Source organism: Ciconia boyciana, chromosome 10 (genome assembly GCF_034638445.1).
Source record: "Ciconia boyciana chromosome 10, ASM3463844v1, whole genome shotgun sequence".
Taxonomy (NCBI): Eukaryota; Metazoa; Chordata; class Aves; order Ciconiiformes; family Ciconiidae; genus Ciconia; species Ciconia boyciana.
Genome location: NC_132943.1, coordinates 6403208 through 6423319, shown reverse-complemented (window position 1 = coordinate 6423319; position 20112 = coordinate 6403208). Strand labels below are relative to the sequence as shown.

The 20112-nt window shown below is 34.4% G+C and overlaps 1 protein-coding gene across 1 annotated transcript in view; it reads right to left on the bottom strand.

The window, feature by feature from the left end:
• Positions 1-20112, bottom strand: part of LRP1B (LDL receptor related protein 1B) — a 309784-nt gene that overhangs the window by 148608 nt on the left and 141064 nt on the right. Inside the window, exons 35-38 of the mRNA XM_072874983.1 lie at positions 13489-13678; positions 11857-12061; positions 1595-1787; positions 995-1120 (exon numbers count right to left, since the gene is read on the bottom strand). Of these exons, the coding sequence (XP_072731084.1) occupies positions 995-1120; positions 1595-1787; positions 11857-12061; positions 13489-13678 (714 nt within the window). The remainder of the gene's footprint in view (positions 1-994; positions 1121-1594; positions 1788-11856; positions 12062-13488; positions 13679-20112) is intronic.

The following is a 20112-nucleotide window of genomic DNA, read 5'->3' as shown; positions in this document are numbered from 1 at the left end:
ACAGGAAAGACATGGACCTGTTGGAGCGGGTCCAGAGGAGGGCCACAAAAATGATGAGAGGGATGGAACACCTCTCCTACAAAGAAAGGCTGAGAGAGTTGGGGTTATTCAGCCTGGAGAAGAGAAGGCTCCAGGGAGACCTTTTGCAGCCTTCTTAAAGGGGGCATAAAGGGGGCTTATAAGAAAGATGGGGACAAACTTTTTAGCAGGACCTGTTGCGATAGGACAAGGGGTAATGGTTTTAAACTAAGGGAGGGCAGATTTAGACTGGATATAAGGAAGAAATTTTTTATGATGAAGGTGGTGAAACACTGGCCCAGGTTGCCCAGAGAGGTGGTAGATGCCCCATCCCTGGAAACATTCAAGGTCAGGTTGGACGGGGCTCTGAGCAACCTGATCTGGTTGAAGATGTCCCTGCTCTTGCAGGGGGGTTGGACTAGATGACCTGTAAAGGTCCCTTCCAATCCAAAGCATTCTATGATTCTATGATACTGTGTGGTGAGACATACTGGTTCAGAGGAAACAAGGAAAGATAGGAGGAGAACTTAGAACAGCGTAATACAGAATATTCTCCAACAAAACCAGTTTCCAAGGAGTCTGCCAACTTACAGTGATACATTTCCAAAGTACTAAACCACTAATGCTACATGATTAAATACAACAGCTGGTTAATAAGTTACAATTATTTTAAATGTCTAAGAACATGAAATGAAAATACTTGTACCCAACAGAAACAAACTGCAAATAGGAAAAGTTCAGTAGAACACAACTACCCAAACTGGAATTTAAGGGGTATAAGTATTAATGCTTTTTAACCCCTGAAAAGCCTTATAAGACATAAAATAGTTAAAAGCCTGGTATGTGGTGAATTGCCAGATCAATTTTTACACTATATAGAAGCAATAAAATTAATGGCTTTGGTCAACTGTCTTTGCTTATGATAGCCAACTGCATCACAGCATAGAAAAGCATTGTGTCAGCTAGTATTACTTACTCACACATCTGTTATCATCTATCAGTATTCTATCCCCTCGACATGAACAGTTCACTCGTCCGTCAGGAGTCAGAAGGCATAAATCATGACAACCTCCATTCATTTGTGCACAAGGAGATAACTCACCTGCAAAACAAATGATAAAAGATGGACTCTGTTTTATTAAATTTGCTTCAATGGCCAATGTCTTTGAGAGCGCAAAGATCACCATATCTCAGACTTATGGGCAATTGATTCAAGTTTTATCAGTCAGATGAAAATGTCAGCATGCCTCAGATGCTAGCATACTAAAGATAAACAAATGGAGTTACCTTGAATATAATAATTAAAAAAACTCACAACATTCAAAACTGCTGATATTTAACAGGAAATTATTTAACTGCTGTCAAATGAGCACAATGTCCATAGCAGAAAATGGTCATTCAGTAATATTTAATTACTTGGGGAAGAGGTTATAGCCCATCTTTTGTTAGCAGTTCCTACTACAAAAAGAATTTATGAAATACCAGGGAAGGTTTTAACTTAGTTAAAACTAAGTAAAATTCTTGAAATGAATGATACTAGAATTAACAAAATAGTGTCTTTTGCTTTGTAACTTACAACTGTTAGTATCATTGGCAACAGCAATAATGCCCATTGGTTGATGTGGGATATCAGAACGAAGAACTTTGGTATCTCCTCCTGTATATTTACTGGAACGCAGAATAGCTCTCCTCACTCCATCTGACCAGAAGATATAATCATCATATACAGCCAGGCTGAGAAAGGTACCTGGTCCAGATTTCACAATTACCTAGAATACATAAGTATGGAACAGAAGCATGAGAAGGAATGTTGTCTCTGAATAAGAAGTTTTAAAAATGCAAACTGTGACTCACATCCCTTTATAGTTTTAGACAAAACACTTAATTCTTCTATACTTACAGCACCTGGAAAAATGAGATAACAGCACTTAAAATGTGTTAAAAGGATGCTACAAGGGTTAACTTATTATTTCTTGATATGTTCAAACTTCAGAAATCCAGGAAATCTGTTCCTTAAGTAAAAAAAAAAAAATCACAGTTTATCTAAATGTGCTTGTAATAATACCTACTCAGCACACTACCTGCTTAATAGCCCGAACAGAACAGAGAAAAAGAGGTACTGTAGCATGGCTGAAAGTCTAAAAATTCTGAGTCTTTATGAATCAAAGTCAGAAGCATGTTTCAGAGCTGAAGAGCATTCACCACTATGATTACATTAGAAACCTGAACCCAAAACAATAAATGTTTTGTGGTTTCCAATTAAAAAAAAAATCTCCTCAGTCACCATAATAATTATCATTTTAAAACCTAGAAAGAAAATATGAATTGCCGTTCACTATATGGTAGGGTTTCAGTGAAAACTGCAGAAATACAATTAATTCAATCTCAGTCTAAATCACAGCTCCTGTAAAATATTTTCATATATGTATGTTCTTTCTTTCTATGTATCAGAATTAAAAATTTAACATGTAGAGTTTCTGTTCTGAAGAACATAACACATCTTTAATCAGTTCTCTAGTTGAAACTTTAATTTTGGCTGAACAGCAGAATTATTGGAAGGGGGTCATTATTTCTCCATTAGATTTTTTGAGAGATAATGGAAATAAATAATATTCTGAACATATTTATTGCATTGTATTCTTCCATGTTTCTCTGGGAAAATTAGTAACTTAGGTATGTGTATAAAGTGGGAACAGTTCTTCTGATCCAGGCTGGCAAAAAAACCCTGTATCTATGTATCTAGCTGCTACTTATCATAGGGAAATTGGGATAAAACCAGAAAAATAATATCTTTCTTTTAACAACCCAACAGAAATCACTCTTTTTTATAATCATCGATGCTCAACCGATATCTCTACTTAGGTCACCACAGTTTTCCCTCTGCTTTCTGTCCTTTATCTTCTTTCCCAAAGGACCTTTTGATAACAACGTGAGTTCATGGAAATCAACTTGAAATATAGAGGACAATTATCTGCATATACACAGCACATCTAATGAATTTGAGCTATTCATGCTGATTGCACACATGCACATAGGCTGCACTGTGCACGAAGAGCCCACTGGTACACTGTTTAGCCTACTTGCAAGTGGATGCTGTGTACGATTTTTTTTTTTTAAATGATGGCATGAGAAAGAAGTAGTAATGGTCAATCCCATACTTAAAAAAAAATTTAATTTTTTTTAAAAAAGTCTTTTTCATCATATAAAGAATTCACCTAAAATATATGACATCCAAATTTAATTTTGTGGAATTAAAAAAAAAAAACATTTTTCCCACTACAGCTATGCCGTGGACATTAAGAAGGTGCCCCAACTCTGCGGTATTCAAGACCAAGTAATGCTTCAGGGGCAGTTTGTTCACACCTCTGCCAGTTCCCTGCCCAGGGCCAGGCAGTGAACAGCCTCCAAAACAGTGGCTTGCAAAATGCCTTTGGGAATGTCCTCGGACTGACTCAGTGCCAAATTACTCCCAAGAACTGTCTGGAAAGAGCATTAGCTAGCACAGGCGAAGCTGAGACACGTGAACATTTCAACTATTTTCTAACATAAATAATTGTATTCCAGTGCACAGGAGCATTCCTGGCCATGTTTAAATTCACTTATACAGATATGGTGTCAAAACTACTCATTAATCAGATAATTATAACAAATTCTGCACCATTATGCACATTATATATTTCTGCATATTTGTAAGAAGGTTTGACCAGCAAATTCTTTTTTCCAGCAAAGACTTTTTCCAGTAATAAATGTCCCAGGAGGACAACTTTTCTCTAACCAAATTTTTTTTCAAAATTAAAAGTATTAAAAGACAGATGGGAATGCATTAATGGCAAAAAGACCTGTTCTGCAATTGTGCACATTTACTGTAAGACCCTTCTCATAACACACTCTTAAAAGCCTATGCTATTCATATTCAGACACATTTCAGAAAAAAAATAAAAATCAATCATGCATGTTTCTGAAAGATCTGTACGAAATCTGGCCATGCAGATTTTGCAACTCCATATTTGTTCTCCATGACAATGTGAAACTGTCCCAAGTTGAAGGATTTTATTGTCACAACCAATGCCAAGGAAGGCACTACTCTGTTCAGCTTTCTGTGTTCTGTAGCACTGTCATAATTTTTCTCAAATTGTAACAAAGGCATGTAAATTCATTACAGAACTGATCATTATTGTTCAACCTTGGAAGCTTTGAGATCCAAATAAAGGGTGACAAAAGCTAACATCTAGGAACATTTTTTCACGAATGCTCATACCATTTTATTCACCAGGGTCTCCCCTATTATGTCACAGCACTATCCAAGGACACTGGTTTTATTTGAGCACCCAAAAGAAAGAGTTCCTCTTTCTGCCAGCTTTTGGCCAACTTTACAGCCCTTTTAATCTTCTAGTTTATACAATAACACTGAAAATGATTGACAATTTTTTGTTTTGTTTTGTTTTTTTTTTTAAATCTTGATAGCACTCCTGGATGATCAGAAGTAACTGAAAATGAAAGTCAGACTTTTAAAAGTCTGTTCATCCTTTGGTTACCTGTCATATAATGTTTAAGTCCTGAGGATTCAGTGTCAACCAAATTTGCTGTGTATCAAACATGTTGCAAGTCATCTATGTTTCTAAATCTTGTATTCTGTACCACTTGCATGTTCATTTTCCCAGCAGTGTCTGCAGCTCTGGACAGAGATACCTGCAGATTCACCAGCAGAATCATGTAACGAAAATTCAGGTTCTTACACTGTGACCCTACTGAAATCCTCCTTGGGTGGCCCCATCTGGCTGGCCCAGGAGGGGTAGGAAGCACAAAAAGGTCTGCCCACTACTTCCTGCTTCCTTGTTTCTTGCCAATTGCTTGTCTCTAATAAAAATAACGATGGAAGCCAATACAAGCACTTTGCAGATTTATTCCTCTGAGTTATTGATAGTAATCTGATAAGCTTTGGATCAAGACATAAGAGGACTGCCACAGTCTTTCAGGGAATGCACGTACCCAAATATATAACACAGAGAAGAAAGCCAATGCAGAATCAGTGATCACCATGCAACCATAAGAAAAATCATGTTTTCAAACTGTAGAAACTCCAAGATAATCAACTGATAGAAAGTTTTATATAAACTGGTGGCTGGGTAGCAGCAAATGACCCAAAGCAGTGCTCCCACTTATGAGAATACAGGCAAAAACCTCTTTACATATCCCATCTGGAAGCATAATATCAACACAGGTATAATGCCCAGTTAATCCGCAATCGTAAAACTGCAGTATACGCTGCCTGTTGTTCAATTAAGGTTGCACAAACTGTGCCGGAATTGGAGAGCCATTGTGTATGCTGAGTCAGAGGAAACAAAGGACACAGTTCCATAAGAAACTGAGCATTTATGTTACACAGAGTACCATACATGGAATAACTTTTTAACATGTGCACACAATATACAGGTAAAGAGAACTAGAAGGTACAACCTCAACTATCAAATTTAGTCAAGCATGATACAGATCACAATGTCACAGAAATTTAATTCACAAAGGCCACATTCATGCATTCCCACAAACTATTGCAGCACTGTATAAATGCTTAAGACCTTTTCTGCAAAGGACAGAAACTGCCAAAAAGCACCCTGTGCCACAGGAAAAAAGTAAGAATATTTATGGTCATCAGCAATGTTTTGGTCACAGAAGAGGGAAATGTGGTACTGAATGAATGTGCACACATTGAAAAAAGCAATGCATTGCCATTCTGCATTACAAAGATTTGAACAGATTTTTTTTTTTTTTACAGTAACAACTTTTTAAACAGGGTTTTTAACAGTATGAAACAAAATCAATCATATAAAGACCCTGTCTTGACATATTTTGTCGTAAGTCTAAATTGATACCAAAAATTGCAACAATATATGTACAATTTTAAAACATTACGGAAACCTGAACAAGACATCCCTACCATCCCTTCTGCCTGAACCAGCAAAGTCAGACACATCTGCTAGTACATCACATGTTTTAATACTGAATGATACCGACATTCAGTTACAGCATGTACTTCGAGCTCTGAATAACAGATGAAAAGTTTTCGCTGCTTCCTGTAAAGAGATACGGAGACTGGGGGCTGGGGGAGGAATGTCACAAGTAGCAGGGCAACCTAATTTTAACTATGATCCTTTCTTTTTTAAGTTCTGATTTTTAAATTCTCCAGACAGCTTTTGTTTTAACATATAGCTGCTCTAAATTTGAGGTATGTGTAGCAGTTTCTCTACAAAAACATGATTGAAAAAGGGCAGGAGCCAGTCAGGTAGACATGTCAGGTAGACAAGAATTTGTGCCAGAATACTATAATTTGCATGATTTATATAAAAGTCTCATTAGATTGTCAGTAAGAATTAGATTCATAACAATTCTTACCATGACAATGCCTAACTTTTATAGAAAGACAGGGGTTTTTTTAAAGATGAGTGTATAAAGTTAATGCATCAGCTTAAAATATCAGTTGCTTTTAAGCATTTTAACTCTATTGAATGGCTTATTGATAATATTTCTCTTTCAAAATGCTTAATAAGTGCGCAGTGCCATCTAATAAAGCCTTTAAAAGTTTTTTAAGGGCTCTTTACTCTTCTAAAGATACTCAAATCTACTTAGAGGTCTGTAATGGAATGGCAAAGCTAGTATAGAAAACTACACTTAAAAAGATTAAAATTAATGACAATTTAAAGCCAATTGCATAATAAGATCATTACACAAGTATAAAACAATATCAGTAATCTAAAAATAAATAACTTTTTAGATGAGTATCAGAAAACTCAGTCTGACCAAACTGACTTATACAGAACACATTAATCTAAAATTAGCTAATGTATTTTATTCTTTCAAATGGAAGACATAGAATAGTATGCCATATTTATTATTCAGTCATGAATACTGTTTGTAAAAGAGTATAAAGAAGGAATCTATGAAAAAAAATATATGAGACTGTGATACAGGGAAACTAGTTGCACAGCCAGGGGAAAAAAAAATAATCAAAGTCATAACTTTTATGTATTTGATTTAGCCACCTAAAAAAGACATGCCTAGATCAGACTCCTGGTTTTGCTTGTTATTGATGTGTGTGCTTTAATAAAAAGCAAAAATGCTATCTCTTGCTGGATAAACAAATCTATCAGCCTTGATCTGGAGTATCCAAATTCTGCCCTTCCACCACTGTGGCGGTATTAGGACAAAAGCTTATGTTAACCAGAAAAAAAAAACAATTGTGGGGGGGTGAGGTGGGGAGAGGTTAAAGACAGAAGAAGAAAGAAATTTGGTACTGAAGAGAACACCTGTGAACTTACCAATTCCTCATTCCTCTTGCCACAAAAAAAAAAAAAAAGAATTTCTATTTGAGTTTTAAGTTGGGTTTTGTGGAAGAACAGTGCCAATCACTGCTATACTTTACTAAAAATAATAATGCTTTTTGTTGATTGGTCTGAATAAAGACCATATTTTCATCATTGTCATATCTTTAATGCATGGATTCTCTTTTCATTTATTGTATCTTTCAAAAATACCTTCATAATAACTTGAATTGCAATCACGTAGCAAAGCATACAAAGGACATACTAGAATACCACATTTAAGAAGAACAGTAAGATCCTGTTTCCATAGAATTGTCCAAGTGAGATGTAACAAAATCAGAAGTGCTTCCTCTTTGAGAATTAATTTTTGTTTCTCCATGCTAGAAATGAACATTTAAGACACTGAAAACCAAATCGCAATGCTAAATTTGCAGTGTTCCAGCTGTTACTAGATTTGCAGTTCAACTGAACGATATATTAAGCAACTGTTTATAACAGGCCTGTGCTTTTTGGTGCCATTCAAATGTAAAGTATACATCTCTCTAAATTACGACTATATTAAGCAGGTTCTTTGCAACTACATTAGTATTAGTTACACAATACTTATTTTCAACATCATAAATGACAATGACAAACTTCATCTAATATTACATTTATTTCAACCTCCTAGAATTTTGTGGGATCCTGAGGTATTATAAATAATCTTATTCTCCACAGCTTTAGAGATTATTTTAATCTTTTCATTAAGTCCTTCTTTCAGTTAATTTCTACCATACCAACACTGGACATTAAGATATTTCAGCAAACAGTCCCAAACGAACAGCGTTGGATTTGTGTCAACCAGCTACCTAGCTCACAGATTAGAGGATTTTATTGCCATTGGTTAGGGAATCACTTTCATTAGGTTCGATCTTAGCATTACTTTACAGAACTACTTAAAGCAAGCAACTCATCAATGTTCAATGGAGTGAACTCCCTAGAAAAACAACTAATTAAGCAGGGGGGATATTTCACTCTTCATATTGGTTCTGGACTTTTTCAGACAAATGTTAAACACGGACATTCGTAATACTGAGAAACAAAGATTCTTTCTGATTGGATTTGCAAGAGAAAAGAATCAGGAACAGAACATCCCCACTACAACTAATATATTTATACTGCTGAACAGAGAAAATGAAAAAATCCACCACAACTTCACTTCTAGTACCATTAATTTCCAAGATTATCCACACCATTCTAGCTGCTTTTCAAACACAGAAAGAATGAATTGATTAAAAAGCCCAGAACCTAACAATAAACTATCATAATAGGGGGAGTAGGAGAGGCAAAAGATGATGAACTTAAGTGTCTAGGTGGTAAACTGTGCAATGTTGTGCTAACAATATCAATTTTTGCTAACAATATCAATTTTTACTAGCATTTCTTGTTTCTCTACTATTATCGCTTCTAGTGCGGTTTAACTAAATCACAAGGAAGCGGTAGAAACTGATGAAATAATTCCTCTATGGACAGTAGGCTCAATTTTATTTTATTTCTAGACAACCATCCGAGCTTATTAAAATATCTGCCTTCTAGTTGACATTATTTTCCTTCGGGTTAGTTTTCACATCTGATTATTTATTAGTATATAGAAAACACAGCAATGTGATTCTTCAACTCAGAATCACATTCAGGACCTGCATCTTTTTGTAACGGCTCATGTTCAGATCTTAGTGAGAATCTTTTCTAACAACAAAATTCTTCCAAGCTTGAAAGAGTACTCCAGCAGCCAAATACTAGTATTAAAATATCAGCTTAACACAAAATCAATAAACTTACAATCCACTTAAAAGAGTCAATTCAGTACTGCTAAATTATCTTCTACCTATTCATTGTACTAGATTATTGTGGTGAGTGGAATGAAGAAAGAAGCTGCTACCCTGGAAGAAAATTCATTACATTACATTAGCATTTCATGTTCTACTATACAATTTCTACCTTTGTTAACCTCACAGAAACTAGAAAGCAATGAAGCAGAGACAGTGAGGAAAAGGGTAATCTGTTTAAACTGGTTTTGAGGGGTGGCTGATGGCAGGACCTTGCTGAAACACCCTAAAGAATCTCAGATCACCAGAACATTGGAATGATTATTCCTTGTATTATCCTAATGTTACAGAAACCAGGGATCTCATCAAGCTGGACAGCATATGAACGAAGAGAAACAACTGCCCCGGAAATATTATTTCACCAGATCAATAATACAATTTCATGGTTGGATTCTGGCTTTCTTGTATCAGTAAGAATGCATCTACGTGGTGATAAGCAACTCTGCTGAAGCACTGCTACTGAGGCCAGTACACTTTAGATTTGTGAGGCCAGTACAGTGCAGGTTTGAATGAAGCAGCCTGGGTTTGTTTGTTTTTTTTTTTTCTGGTACGACAATCCCCATCTAACCACTGCAGGAGAAATGCCTTCAGAACCCAGGAAACACACACAACTCTGTTTCAAAGCTCATAGCATGTGAGAACTCAGATCAGTATTTTTGACAACAGAGTTAGCTGATTCTCCCAAAACAGGTATTGGTGTAGGACAACCAATGCTAGTATAGCTTTGTATAGGTAACACACTAGAGCTCCCAAAAAGACTTCAGAAGAGCATGCTGGACTCAGCTTATTGCTTTCAGGGGCTTTTTTTGTTTACTGTAAGGGGGAAGGAGAGTTAAAATGACAGAAAGCAAAACGAAGAGACAATATACTAGGAAAGTTACAAGTTTCAAACTTCAATGGCTGAGAAAATTGAATGACTGGTTTGTCTTGCTGATGCAAACGGAAAGCCAGAGGTCTGATAAAAAGGTGGGATTTTAGTAATGGTTTCTGCAACTAAGATGTATCATCTCCCATTTCATATTTCTGATTCGTATTTTGTTATACCCTGTGCGTAGACAAAGTTAACCTGTTTCCACATAACCTACTAATTACCTTGTACTTAACTGACAGCATATTCAAAACCTTAAGTAAAACAGGATCAGGAAAGTAAAACTAAACATGATAGCAAAATGGAAAAGAAACAGCAGTACAAGAAAGATATATACATCAGAAAGTGGAAATGCAACCAAAATGAAGAGGAAGAAAAAAAATTAATTCTAACTGAAAAAAGTGTAAGAAAATAATTTAATAATCCCTGTTGAACTAGAAGAGGAACAAAAGAATATTCAATCTAGAAAGAGGTATTTTCTAAGAAGACAATTGAATAAAGTAGAGAAGATAAAGGAAATGATTTTAAAAATTATTTACTATTGATGATCTAAATGAGATATTTTTCTCTTTTCCCTAACAAATGTGACAAAAATAGTAGCACCATAGGCAAATAACTTAGTAGACAGAGACAGTAATGTACTTAAGCAAAGCAAATCGCTGGAATAAAATGGCATGTATTTATGTACCTCCTTAAGCTCCAGGAACTTAAGAATAAGTGTCTGAATTTGCAATAAACTTACAGGCAAACACAATGAAGTATTACCAGAAGTTTCTACTTGTGAAAGAAATAAAAGTTGCACATGTCTTTTAAATAGGCATTGTTAATTGACCAATGAACCTTACTTCAAGACAAGAGTTTGTCATGTACAATTATAATAATGTAGATGAATACAACACGTGGTGGAACAACATCTCCTGGATAAGATTCCTGAAAAACGTGTAATTCTCATTTAAGATGCAAAAAAGATTTCAAAGCTTTTATATAGTATATGAAGGATTTTTTTTTTTTACATTAAAAGATATGAAAGTGAGCTGATGTACCAAACATTATCTTGTAGAGCTGAGAATTGAAAATACAAGCCAGAACATGTCCTTCATTTATTTTATCATGCAGTTTGGGAGGTACAGAATCCCTGAAAAGGAAGACTTCATGAAATATGAGAAATGTAGAGCTAAACATGCAACAAAATTGTGAGCACAGATCAACTGCCTTTAGCATATTCCAAGAAAAAGATCTGCTTGAGCTGAAACTAATAAAGCACTCAAGGACCAAAATGTATTATGATAAAAGAGTAATGGAGTGCAGTTGAATATATCTGAATATTGATAGTTAGAAAAGAAAAAAATAAGATTTGTAGAGTAACACTTAAGCATTACACAGAAGAAATTCTAGTGCATTGAGAAAAATTTGGCACTGGAAGACAAAATTATAATCATCCTATGTAAAGCAGCACATTTCTCTAGCTCTTCTACTGAAGTTAGTTCTACTTTTTTTTTCAAGCTGATACAGATCATTTAGGACAGTGATGTTTCAGGCTCAATAGCAATGCAAATAGATTTTGCAGTAAGGGCCTCCAGAAGGTCATCCAGAAATTGGAATGTGTTGAGTAAACAGAGCATTACGTGTAGTTCAGAAGTGTTTTCAGTTTTAAATCTAATATACAACTGACATTAGGAGAAACTTAGGCAACTGAAGATCTTCCTGTAACATTTTCATTTAAAAGATGCTAACAAATGCAAACAAGCAGATTTACAATTAATATGTTTGGGATTTCTGTTTTACTTACATATCTTTGTGATCCATCATATTCACATCTCTCAATTTTTCCCAAGCTGCCATCTGAAAAGTAAAGTTTCTCCGCCCTATGATCAATGGTAAGTCCATTTGGTGTCAGAATATCTGTACTAATGATAACCTGTGCATTTTTGCCTGAGAGGGTAGATCTCATGATGCTTGGGAGCTGCTCGTTCCAGTTAGTCCAAAACATTAAGCTGTATTAAAATCAAAATAACAAACAAAACCATAAGATACATTTTATAATTTAATTCTCTATGAAATGAGCAACAGAAAAAAACATGTGCCTTCAGAGACAATTATGAATGTCATCTATAAGAAATTGTGGTGAATGGTGAATAAGAACATGTGATAGCCAACGTCCTGTACATTACAGCAGCTTCCTAGTTCATTAACTTGGATACGAGTACAGATTTTTTTCTCTTCACAGGTCTGTTCAATTCTGATCATGTCTTTATACTAATATACCATTATAATATAAACTTAATTCCGCTAAAGTGTATATTAGTAATTTCTAATAGTGACATTAATCTGCAGCATTTCCATATTAGAACTGGTATGCAGAAGGTTGATCATGGGGAATCAAGTGACCTTAATATGCTCTACAGGAGGCAAAATCGGCTCCTTGCTACTGTTAAACAATGGTGGACAAAATGTTATGGAATGAGCTGTGGATGTAATTTGTACACTGATCGGAACCTGCCCATCCTCTCATTGCAATCTCCATCAGTATTTAGTTGGGTTTTTTTAATGATACCTAGATAAATCCTATTTTAGAATACAGCATAAACTCTTAATTTGCATAAGCTGTACGCGAAGTCACACATGGAAATAACCTCCTTGACTACCCATGCAACGTCATATGTTCAGCTATCACAAATTAAAAATAGAACATAATAAGGCAGAAATGTAGCCTAGCCTCCCCAAAGGGGAGACAGTCACAAGAAGCAGAAAAAGCAAGTTGCCCTTCTTCCAGAATTAACAGAGAAGATTAAAGTAACTCAAATTTGTAAGACACTTATTAGCAAGAAGCTGAAGTAGAAATATAAACCCTCCTGTTGTCTTACTAGGAAACATAATCTTCTTGAGAGTGGCAGGAAGGGAACTAAATTAGACTTCTTTCCAGGATGTTGTCCACAAGCACTGTAAATGTTCATCCCTTGTTATATAAATTTATACATCGTTGATCTTTGTGATAAACACAGGGACCTGTGCAAAACAATTTGCCACTCAAGAAACTCAGATTCCTTTTTGTAAATGATTAATTTAATTTTGTTTTTATTTAAGCAATGAGAGAAACATGTCTGACAAAAGAAATCAGTAAAATGATCGCTCTTGATAATTTGCATTTAACTCACTTTTCTTAAAACCAGCTTGAATTTTTTAACATTCCATGAAAATGTAATGATTATTTGATCTGCACCATAAAAACATATAAAATATTGTATCTTAATTCTGCAATTGCGTTTAAAAAATTAATACTGACATTTGTCTCCTAAACCAATAAATCTACTTAACCTTCATAGGGTTCAGCAGTATTAGGTGACTGTGAAATAAAGAAGTGCTGCTGTATGCTTGACATTAGGCAAAAATTAAAATCTGGTAAGAAAGATATAATACATACTTTTGACATTCGTCTAGAGCTAACACGTGCGGATGATCATCTTCAGACATTGTTATCACTGCTTCCCGGTTGAAAGCTCCTTGACGTCTCTGGTCAACAGTGTGTCTCGTGATTGAGGATGTGGTTGAACTGGTCCAATAGAGAGTGTCCCAAGCTCTATGATAAGCAAGTCCCTCCACTGACCCAACATCTGGAAGACATGGTTACAGACAGAGCAAATAAAACTCCTTCTAAGAAGGCATTTGTTTTCCTTTTTCCTCGAAGTTGATCCTGCAGAATCACAGAGTTCAGCTATTTCAGCCAATTGACTCTGTCAATTCTTTTATCATTTCACCTGTTTATTTTTTTATTGGAATCAAAGTCTTATTATTTTTTCATAAATTTAAATAAAAAACCACAGAGAGCAAGATCATTATTAATATCCCTGTACTATATTTGTCAATTCTAACACTCATTAAATTAATATTTTTACTACAGTGTCCCCAGATAACACATTATAAATAATAAGCATTTATTCAAGACAGCAATAATTTAGTCACAACTTCAAACATCATTTAAGCCAAGACTTGGGCGTATTTTCACTAATTACTTGTATTATTACCATTATCTTTCGATGTATTTTCTAACACAGATATATATTACATTAATATGGATCAAAGTGTCCTGTTGTTATTAACTATATAGGCTTTATTTTAAACACTCGAAAAATACTGATAAAAGACCAACTCTGAAGGTCTCAGCATCAATACATTGTTTTAATAAGCCACAATACCACACTTTCATTCTACATAAAAAACTGTGAGCTAGAAACAAAAGCAAATATTAATAAGCACTAAAGCATATATTTAATGACCAGAAAAGATAAATTGTATCTCATTCCAATATATAAATGTGACAGACTGTGAGAAATAGAGTAATTATTTCCTACCATTATTTTTGAATTACTACAGAAATGTACTTTGATTACTTCACTTATTATTTTGTTAGAAACAAATAATTTTAGACCAGAAGGTTCATGCAGCTTATTAATGAGCTACAGAAGGCAAAAATCTAGAAATATAATAAGGATTACATTATGCTGGTTATTACAATTTACATTTGGCTTGCTGGAAGATGTAATTTTTACCATGAAATTCATATACACAGAACAGAAAGTCCCAAAATAAGTTTGATCACACTGAAAGTGCTGACACTAAATCAAAACTATGAGGCAAATAAATCAAAACTATGAGAGAAATAACTATTTATCAGTTTTTTATATTTCTCTTTCTAAAGCATTTGGAGATCTGACTACTTTTTCATGACATATCTGTAAGAGAAGTCTCAGTGACTTGTCTTAAAGAACAAAGAATAGAAAAAATAAACTAGGTGACACTCCTTAAATGGAGGTGAATATATGTAAAATGGGTTTTCCTACTTATGAAGGAGAATTTCTGAAAAAAGATATAGTCTGCTCACTTACAAGTAACTCAAAAGAGTGACTGTGTTTAACTTTAAAAATGGCACCGAAGGCAACTTGAAAATTACAAAAAATTCTTCTGACCATTGCAAAGATGACTCTCTAGACAGAATTCTGGTTTTCAAAACAATGAATGTGTTACAAGTATTCTTTCTTTAAATGCAGTATTTAGTTGCCTTATTAATTTATTTTGAATTTTAAGCATCAAAAACATATTGAGATATAGCAAAGGTTTTATTTTTTGTTTCAGAAATCACCAAGAGAAATCAAAGATAAGCAGTTCTTTCAAACGTCATGCCAGAGGTGTGCAAACACCTACTGAAGTATTTTAAAACCAGTTAGAACATGCCCAAATGCAGGCTTATTATAAACAATGGTTTAAGTGGTTTCTGGGTATGTCTGTCTATACTATGAACTGAGAAAGTCAGTTGCTTCATTCTTGGGTCTTGCACCCCTGAGCACCCATACCATGTGTAAGTTACTTTATACCAGAGCAACCTTCTGGAATGAAACAACTAATTCCTTCTGAGATGTAACCCAGGTATTCTTCTGGCAAAAATTTGTGACTCTTTCTGAAAAAAAAAAAAAGCTCTTTTGGGAGTATAAACAAGAGCACATCAGGTTTTGTTCCTTTTGCCTACAGAGACCTCCCAACCACTAAAATCTCTACACCTCAAACACACCTTAACTTTCGCACACTATGCTTCAGGACATGCAAAAAATATCCTTGATCATAACATCAAAACATCACTCTTAGGACTGACATACAGCCAGCACACAATTTAGGCAGTGTGAGCCAGAAAAATCCTAAAACTAGTATCTCAGAGCCAGAGAAACACAACACAGGATTCAAAGGAAACCTGGACTGCCCAAATCATCCTAGAAGCACCAGGCCAAGCACTGCGTACATGAACCACTCTGCTCCCCGGTCTGAGCCCAGGGATCACTCCCAGCAGCAGAAATCTGGACAGTTTAGATATGGGCTCTGATATACCTCTTGGTCACTTCTTGCAAACCTTCCACTAGCTGTGAAATTAAAAGAAAACTTAGTAAGTGTGATAAATATTAAAATAAAGAGCCAGGAATACAGTTCTAACTTAATCTACTAATTTCCATTAAAATTATATGCTGAATCCCAGTTTACCACTACTTACAGTTCTCTAAACTAAAAATAACGCTCTTAGATATAATTTGGTCAACTCTCTCAGATATACGGTTTAACTCCTAGGTTTCCCTGTGTGGAGTCAGGAGTTGGTCTCAATGATCCTTGTGGGTCCCTTCCAACTCGGGATATTCTGTGGCTCTATTAAAAAATGACAGAAGATGTATTGACATTTTCTGACCAATTCTGCACTTTATTTGTAATTAACAAACCATCAGAGCATTTATTGCACTATTTTTACCTTTCATATCTGTGAATGTTGAGTGTTTCCTCATCTTTATTATGGAAGTTTTTAGAAAAATGAAAGCAAGTCTTTGTCCTGTGGTTAAAGACATAGCCCTTAGGTGGTGAGGATTTAACTAAGATTTGCTGCAAATCATGCTCTTCATTTGAAAGATGACTATCAGAAAAAAAAAAAAAATTCCCTCATACAACCTCTTGAATTTCTATCAACTTTAGTTTTGTTTCTTCTCTGAATCTGTCAAGAAATTTGAAAGCAAACTGTTTATACAAAATAGCCTAAAATTCTTCTGTAGTAGACAAAAGATAATGATGTTCTTCCTGCCACAGCTAGATGTGATGAACTAGAACACAACTAGAATGATGAAAGTGCTCTTCAAATACAAGATGTGTGGGTTTACTTGTAATTTCTATATGTAAGAGCTCCATTTTTTTAGAGGAATAAGAAAGTATAGCTTCACATTCTTAAACTGGACCAACACATCATACTGCAACTCCATATCAAGGCCTGCAAATGGTGACAGAAGAAGGTTTAATTCAACATTACTATTTATAAAATAGTAATTTCTAAATTTTTAGAAAAGAGTATCTTGGAAAGTTATGCCATATACAGAGACAAGCAAACATTTAGTATACAGATGAAAAATGCATCTTCCTCTTGTTCTAATAAAATATCTAAAATGTGCAATTTTGAAAAACCTTGCCATATATACATACATTCTGAGTGGAGCAGAACTAAAACAAAGCAATCAATAAAACATTTTATTTAAAAGTGAACAGCAGCAAAAACTTTAAAAGAAAATAAAGAAGTTAAGATTAAAAAAAAACCCTAAGAAATCTCAATGGGAATTTCAAAGATTACGACTGTGACTGAAAAGAAAAAAAAAAAAAAAAATCTGAAAATAACCCAGCAACAGAATCAAGCTGTGAAAGCTGCCTGAAATCAAATACCTGATATCCAATTATGGAAATGTTTTATTACAAATAAAACTTCAGGAACTGCTTGATGTATATATGCTTTTTAAAGAAGAAGAGAGGGCTCCTTATTAGATGATCACATCTTAGAGCAAATTAAATCTGAAACTATCAAAACATTCAGGTGACAAGCCTGTGGATGATAATGGTTTCATAAACGCCAAAAACACTAAAATTCAGAGTAAAAAAATATACTTTTTTTTTTTTTTTAAATTCCAAACCACAAACCAAACATTCAGAGGAATTCAATTGCCTTGATGGAACACAAGGAAAAAACCCACTAATTAAATATAAAACTGTCCACTGCAAACACATACCAAGTGCACTTGCTTAGCTCCACCAAAAGTATAAATTCTGAAGGATTTATACCAAGCACTCTCTTTTATGTGCCAATAACCTTCTAGTTTTATCATGTTCCTTACTTACGGAATTGAGAACTCCACCAATACAGAAGAGAATCATTTAATACTTTTAGAAACCTGTAAGTAAGGTGGTTTTAAAGAGAATGGCATAAGACCTAGCGAGTAGGTGCTAAAGCGATCCAAGATTTACATAAATTCTAACAACGGAAAATACAACTAACTTTGTTCTTATTAGCACGTAGCATGAGCTGGATGAAGTACCATCAGCGCACTACTCAGGCAAATCTTCAGTATAGTAAGTTATCAGTGCTAATACAGTGGTTTTTGTTAGTTTATATTGTTTCTAGGTTAAAATAAACTTTTTGTTTTAGACGTTAGTCAAGAATCCCAAAATTCATATAAATCCTTTTATCGATGATAAAGCAGGTGCCACCTGAGGACAGAAATGGACCTAGGAATGATCTCTAGCCACTTCCAGGTGGTTCCTTAAAACTAAAGCCTTCTAGTAACCTCCTATTGCCAAAGACAGGACACTGGAGAAGATTCCAAAGCAACTGCATTCTAGTGTTATATCATTACCAGTTTGCACTGATATTATTTTATATTTACTTATTTCACGCTTCCTCAAGGAATATTCTACAGCGCCTTTTTTTTTTTTTAAAGTTAATTTATCGTTAGATATTCAGTTACTTTAAAATATATCAGAAATATGTACTCATCCTATCTGGTACTACAATTGGGGGATTCAGTCCCAAAATCTACTGACAGAATGAAAATTAGCAATTTGTTTACTCTCAGCTTCATATTTTCACAGAATCATAGAATATTCTGAATTAGTAAAGCATAAAGAAACTGGAAATGAAAAGAAACACATTTGTTTCACTGACATATTGAATTAAAACACTGATGGCATTAGATGCCTACAGCACTGATTAAATTTATTCTATCCATGAAGCAACAGTTTATGATTTTCACATGAATAGCATACTTAAATGAAAGGAACATTAATACAATATGATATTAATATACAAATACTCACATTATTCACCTGCCACTGACATTCTGAATTAAATCAGTAATGGGGTGTATAACTGATTAAATATCTACACAAGAGAATGCAACAGCTTATGATTTACAAAGGCAATGGTAGAGTGATCACATCATTACGTTGCCAAATGCTATCTATCACTTTTACTGAACTTAACGAAGATGGATTGCATCCCACAGATGAGATGCAGCCTATAAATATTGTCATGCTGATCTTCATCTGACTTTCCCAGGGAATAGACAAGCAACAAATCAATAACTGAAGAACGAAGATTAGAGCTCCCTCATTATTACAAACACAAAATAAAAATACTAAAGGATATAAAGTTTAAATTATCCAATAGTTGTTGCCACTGACTTCGGGTAATGAATATACTATTTCTCAGTTTCCTAGACTTTTATCTCCTATCTTCTACTTTTAAAATTTTCTAGAAAGTTTACAGTCAAACTTTTCCAGTTGCATCAGTTCAACTACCTTTTTCCTTTAATTTCATATTCTTACCAACTCCTTTTCTTTAGGAAAGATGTAAAGCAAGAACAACTGTCAACATCATCATTTTTTTAATACTGAAAAGCCATCAAAGTAATAAAATTGAGCATAAACAGCACTTGGATATCAGAACTTTGGAAAAGGCTTTAATGTTCAGTACTTAACATGAAACACCTGCTTGATCTTTATTCATTCTCTGAATTGGCTTCCACAATTTACCTTTCAGGATACAGCCTGTCAATTGTTATACCAGACTGGGCACAGGAGATGATAGTGCTTTCCGTAAATCTGTTTGTGTAAGGTTATGGTGATAAATAATAGGTTGTCACCATTTGATCTGGGGTGAAAAGAATGCCTCACAAGCAATAAAGTACCTGAAGAAAAGGGTTTATAGTTCACATATCTAACTAACTGCACAATTAGAACTTTAAATAATTCTTCTGCCTTCTACTTTGCTCTTCAGGTAGCCATAAAGCAGGAAGTCTCTTTGCTAGACAAAAATTCTAAGACAATAATAAGTTGTAATAAAAAAAAAAAGGCAAGATGAGTTCCATTTGTCTCAAAAATTAGAGGGAGACTTAATTTCTTATTTTTGCTGTCAGTCACATGTAAAACAAGGCCAACATATATTCTATTATAACAGAAATATAAAATATCAAATATGGCATAAACAACTCTGAACTCTAATAACCAATTATTTCATTGTCCTATTTAGCCTAAGAGTATTATTTTATTTTACAGCACATGTAAAGCTTGCTAAAATTATACAATAAATCAGCATATATCTTTATCATTTTTCTGTATCTCCAAAATATAAAACCATGCTATACGCTATTACACGTTAAAGATTATTAAATGTAATAGGATAGTAGAAACAAAGGCTTTGGGT